We start from the raw sequence: 6,000 nt of genomic DNA, 5'->3' as shown, positions 1-6,000 counted from the left end.
CTGCGCCGAGAGAGAATACGAAAGTGATGAAAGGAACATTTCCATGTTGTTTCATCACAGAAAGTACACAGGAAATGCTGAACATGTTTCTCTGTGGCCTTTTAGCTTTTTTACTAAATATTACAACACCCATCCAGTCATTGGTTATCATCTATTTCTATTTGTTTATGATTTCACAAAATTGTATCCCATTAAACAAATTTGCCTTGTACAAAAATTGCGATAACATTATCGAGCTCATGCGTCATTTTGATGTGGACTCTTTCCAATGATTACGAATTGAGGTGCTCCCTGTTTACCAAAGACTCATTATCAAGCATATATATGGGAGATACACTACCACTGCTCCCCTGCTTGTGGTCCTCTCCAACACACAGAATGAAGGCTGTAGTGAGTATCTGCCGTTTCACACTTTTCTGTCCATATGCTTTACTTTAGACTCTTCCAGAGAATGTTGGACTTTTGGGTAACTCTAACTTAAGACTCTTGCAGAGAATCTAGGGATGTTGAGTAACCCTTCCATAGAATGTTGGACTTTTTGGGTAACCTTAACTATTAATTCCACCATTATTGTTTATATTCGAAAAAAAATGCCTAATTCCAAAAATCCTGGCAGATTTGCAACTTTAGACTTTAAAAACAGTTGCCCTCACCTTTTTCGGGAGCTCCCATGGAGGCCAACTTTTTTAAACAAAGAAGAAAAATATTACAAAAAAGGGTCAACACGATGATAGAAAATGATTCTACAACTTGAATTACGAATAATGATGCTCACTATACATAGTAACTAGTGAAATTATTCTTCAGGACATGATTCATGTGATAGCAATGTCGGAATTTCTCATGACATCAGAATGATCAAGTGTCACGGCTGACTCACTGACTCCTCTATTTGCCTTTCAGATCCTCCTCGCGGCCCTCCTTGGCGTGGTTTTTGCAACTGATGTAGGTTACATGTCCTCCTAATCTATACATAATGACCCTGTACAAATTATGTGCCTATTAGCGGTGACTGATTAGAGATGGCTCATGATGGATGACAATGACTATGATTAACAGCATATTATTTTAAGGAGATAATTATTTTCAGCATGCCATCCATTCCACATTCCCACATATATCCCTAAAGGGAATTCTCTATATATCCATGTACTGAATTAGGAAACCTTTTTTCCTCATAAAGTTAGTTTTCTTTAATAATATATTATTTTTTTTTTTTACTAATTTTGGAATTTCCTTAAAAATGTTCTCCCTAAGTAATAATGTAACTAATTGTTAAACTATTCACTGGATGTCATGAAAAACATCTGTACAAATCTAATGTAACTGTACTTCATCATTCACAGAATATCAATATCAACAATCAGGGCAATGATGGAGGCAGTGTCCACCAGACTGTGAACATTGATAATCACAATAACATTGCCAATATAAACCATTATGATGGCTGGAACTCATGGAATTCCATGTGGGACTACGGAAATGTAAGTGTGCTGGACTTGTAATTCTAAACCAAGTACCCCTCACATGAATAAATTAAATGGAACCTGTCATCAGATTTAGTGACTATAAGCTGTGGCCATCACCAGTGAGCTCTTATATACAGCATTCTAGAATACTGTATATAAGAGCCCAGGCCGATCTGTATAACATAGAAAATACCTTTATAATATTCACCTAGGGGGGTGGTCCGGTCCGATAGGTGTCGCTGCTCTCCGGTCCGGCGCCTCGTCTTTCCGGTGATCGCCGTACTCCTTCTGAAGCCCGTGTGCATGACGAGTCCTATGTCATGCACACTGTCTGGCATTGAGGTCCTGAGCAGGCGCACTTTGATCTGCCCTGCTCAAGGCAGATTAAAGTATCCTAGTGCTCATGCATGGGTGGTCTTTAATCCTCGTGTCTGAGCATTACAGTACAGTACTTTGATCTGCCCTCAGTAGAGCAGATCAAAGTGCACCTGCTCAGGACCGCAATGTCGTCCTGTGTGGATGACATACACATATTATCCACACTGGGCTGGGTAGAAGGAGGACGGAAATTACAGTAGTGAGGAAGCGCTGGACCGGAGAGCAGTGACACTCATTGGACCGGACCACCCCCTAGGGGAGTATTATAAATTTGTTTTCTACATTTTACAATGCGGCCGTGGGACTTATATATAGTATCCTGGAATGCTGTATCCTATAAGACAGGTGACAGGTTCTCTATAAATCAATGTATCCCCAAACGCATAACTATTAGGGATGATCGAATACCTCAAATATTCGTCTTCGTGAATATTTGACGAATACGTCACCACTATTCGATTATTCGCGAATATTCGATGCACAATGTAAGTCTATAGGAAACCCGAATAACAACTATTTGGAACTATTTGGGCTTCCCATAAACTTTCATTGCGCATCAAATATTCGAATAGCGGCGACCTATTCGTTGGATATTCGCAAAGCCGAATATTTGAGATAATCGATCATCCCTAATAACTATGCACTGTATTGTGTTCCCCGTAGACACACAGGCTGACATTTATCAATGTGTTTGCACCAAGTTTTTTAGCATAAACTCTGGTAAAAGTTATTGAATGTTCTTACTTGTGCCAACATGGTGCACAAATTTTACTTTTTGTGCTGCACTCGCCATAAGGTAAAAAAAGAGGTTGAAATGTAGGCATTATGGGGTAGGGATTGGATTCCATTTTTAATACAAACCAGAAGCTAGAAAATAGCACATATTTTGGAATAAATCTATGGCTGTTCATAGTAGGAATATATTTTATTAGAGGGGAAGTAAAGTTCCAGCTCACCGTGATGTATCCTCTGCTGCTCGGAGAGCGGAAAGTCGGCTTAGAAAAAATGGATGAGGAAAAAGGAGCTGGATACTATATATTTCTCCTTTTTCCTCATCGATATATTTTATTGTCATACTTTCAGCTAGTCCCAAATTCACCATCTTTTTTAAAAGTTGTGCTTTTAAATTAATTTGGTACAAATCATTCTGACCCACTTTTTTTGGACTGGTGAAGATAATGCCAGTTTATGGTTTCTATCAGCTTGGAGAAGGATAGAGTTCATTGTTGATAGAAAAAGGTTTATATGTAATGATGATAACACAGGAGAATATCCAAGGTATGGTGGAACTGTTGGCTTATTTCCATTGGGAAGTTCTCATTATCACTTTCTTACACTCAGATATCTTCCCCCTTAAGACTCTTTACTACAGATTAGCCATATTCAATCTGTTAATAATATTTAGCTGTCTGAAAAATCATGCTGTGTAGTGTTATGTAGTTGTAGACAGCAACAATTTGGAGACCACTGGTTTAGATACATAAAAGCATGTCTGAACAATTCAAGAGCTGTGCGTTATAATCAAATTCAACACATTTTATTCAAGGGACTCTTTGCTGTGCGACTTATGGCCACCAGACATTGTGTGGTTAGCAGGATGAACAGGAATGTTGTCCCTACCCTGGAACAACTGCAAAGAGCCAGCCAAGAGAAACAGGTAAGCTTATTTTTTGTTTAAATATATATATATATATATATATATATATATATATATATAGTTATTGTCCAAGGGGCCTGTATCTCTAGTATTCTTGGCACAATATTGGGCAAAATGGGCCACCACAAGGAACCTGTTATCTTTAGAATTATTGGCCAATTATGGGCCTAAGGGGCCACCAAAAGGAACCTGTTACCTCTAAAATACTTAGCACAATATTGGGCCTAAGTTGCCACCACAAGGAACCTGTTATCTATAGAATACATGGCACAATATTAGGCATAAGGGACAACCACAAGGAACCTGTTATGTCTAGAATACTTGGCCAAGAATAGGCCTAAGAGGTCATCACAAGGATCCTGTTATCTTTAGAATACTTGGCACACTATTGGGCCTAAGGGGCCACCACAAGAAACTTGTTATCTCTAGAATACTTGGCACAATATTTGGCTTAAGGGACAACCACAAGGAGCCTGTTATGTCTAGAATACTTGGCCAAGAATAGGCCTAATGGACCACCAAAAGGAACATGTTACCTCTAGAACACTTGCCACACTATTGGGCCTAAGGGGCCACCACAAGAAAACAGTTCTCTAGAATACTTGGCACACTATTGGGCCTAAGGGGCCACCACAGGACAATCCCATTTTGCACTGACTTTAGAGCCAATGACTTCCTTCTAAGGTCTATTTTTATCAACTCAACTTTGGACCTTATTGATCATATGGTTTGTATGTGCACTTAAAACAACAAACTTCAGGATTAAATTACAAGATTGCATGTTCTGTATACATGAAGGTTGAGGCTTTTAGACTCATTTTCCTTGTTGGGCCCAATGATCCCCAGTCTGACAGTGGCCAAAAAAGTGATCTAGTAAAAACCATTAAGACTTTAAAGAATCTGTAATTTCATCACGACCATCCATCCATTTAACATATACGGGGTGTCCTGATTTTCCTCTGACGATAGACGTCAAGGAAAGAAGGATTGGGTATGTTGGATTTCAACAAAGAACTTATGTTTGGCTCATTTTAACAAGCATTTCTATGGAAGCGGGAAGCATTTCTATGGAAGCATTTCTATGAACAAGCTTATCCGAAATATATGGTCTTTCTCCTGTTACCCGTATGTGTCAGCAATAGGGCAGTGTGCCTTTAAATGTCCATAATATATTTCTAAAGGTGTAATTATTACATATACAACTCAGGCACACATTTTTAGTGAACATTATAGTGTCAGACTGACCTTGGGCTCACATCCAAAACTCCTTGCACATTTACATACACACACACATATGATTTAATCTTTATGTTATCTTTACACATCAATATTTAGATGTAACCCGCCAAGTCTAACTAAACAGGGGCGTGGGCTTGTAGATCTGGAAACATATTATTCTTTATTTCCCGTAAATGCAAATGAGAAAACATCTAATCTGAAATAAGAAGCCTCCCAACGTCACTGTATGGACCTCTCATCCAAGTCAACATCGAGTGTCTCCTGAAATGTCAGAGTACGAGATCACACAGCAACATATTCATGACTGAAAGGAGGGCAGAGATTTAGTTCTTTATGTTCTAGAAAACAACAAGATCTGATGTTATTTCACAAAATTCCACAGTTTGGTATAACCTCTACTGAATAGCAAAAAATGAAACCATCTGTATTACATGTTTTTGCAGGACCCCAATGCTCCTCCTCCAAAGTCCTTGTCCTACACAATCACTCAGACCAAAGTCAAGAATGTGGGACAGTTTGGTAATCACATTGAATCTCTTTGCAAGGGGGTCCCAACCTTCTATGCCCAAGAAAATCAAGGTATGTTAATGGGTAGCTAATTAATAGATAATTAGGTGAATGGATACCTTTAGAATTGACCTGTCAGCAGGTCAAAAGTGGCCTTTTTTATTGATTCCATGGATTATTCTGTTTTTTGTTGTTTTTTTTATATATATATTGGTTCCATAGATATATGACTTTTTATTCAGTATGTTATTTTTTTATAGTTTTTACTAAGGGGGTGTTGCTCACAGGGTAGCAATGCCGGGAATCCTAAAGACACACCCCAAGAGAGTCCTGTGAGCATAGCCCCCTTGGAATAGCATTTCAGATGTAAAAGACCTTGGCACTTTGATGAATTGGACAGGTGCAAGTGGCTATGCCCGGCCCAACACCCATTTAGGCAGAACTGATTCAAACTGGTGTGAAAGTTCCAAAAGTCTCCAAAATTTTGTGCAACTCAGCATTGTGCAAAACATTGCAACAATTCAAAGCCTTTATGCTACTGGATGATTGGCCCTAGCGTTTTTTTGTTTGTAGATGGCCACATCTCAAAGGGAACCTGAATTCCCACCTAAATGCTATAAAACAGGAGACGTTGGGCAGATTTATTTAAACTTTTATGAAAACAAATTGTAGCATAACTTGTACGGTAATTTATTCATTTAAATTTCTGCTCATTCTTGGCCTAAGAGTCTAGGGCTTTTGTCCCTAACT

General features: G+C 38.7%; 1 protein-coding gene across 2 annotated transcripts in view; it reads left to right on the top strand.

The window, feature by feature from the left end:
• Positions 1-330: 330 nt before the first annotated feature.
• The window catches only part of LOC142301876 (gastrokine-1-like), a 29,846-nt gene continuing 24,176 nt past the window's right edge, over positions 331-6,000 (top strand). The window contains exons 1-5 of one of the 2 annotated variants that reach the window (XM_075342915.1): positions 331-390; positions 904-945; positions 1,347-1,484; positions 3,394-3,504; positions 5,187-5,322. In XM_075342915.1, coding sequence (XP_075199030.1) covers positions 379-390; positions 904-945; positions 1,347-1,484; positions 3,394-3,504; positions 5,187-5,322 — 439 coding nt within the window. In that variant the 5' untranslated portion in view covers positions 331-378. The remainder of the gene's footprint in view (positions 391-903; positions 946-1,346; positions 1,485-3,393; positions 3,505-5,186; positions 5,323-6,000) is intronic. The other variant, XM_075342916.1, reaches the window with a different exon arrangement.

Source organism: Anomaloglossus baeobatrachus, chromosome 4 (genome assembly GCF_048569485.1).
Source record: "Anomaloglossus baeobatrachus isolate aAnoBae1 chromosome 4, aAnoBae1.hap1, whole genome shotgun sequence".
In the NCBI taxonomy this organism is placed as follows: domain Eukaryota; kingdom Metazoa; phylum Chordata; class Amphibia; order Anura; family Aromobatidae; genus Anomaloglossus; species Anomaloglossus baeobatrachus.
Note: the sequence above shows the minus strand (reverse complement) of the source record. Positions and strands in the feature narration are given on the sequence as shown.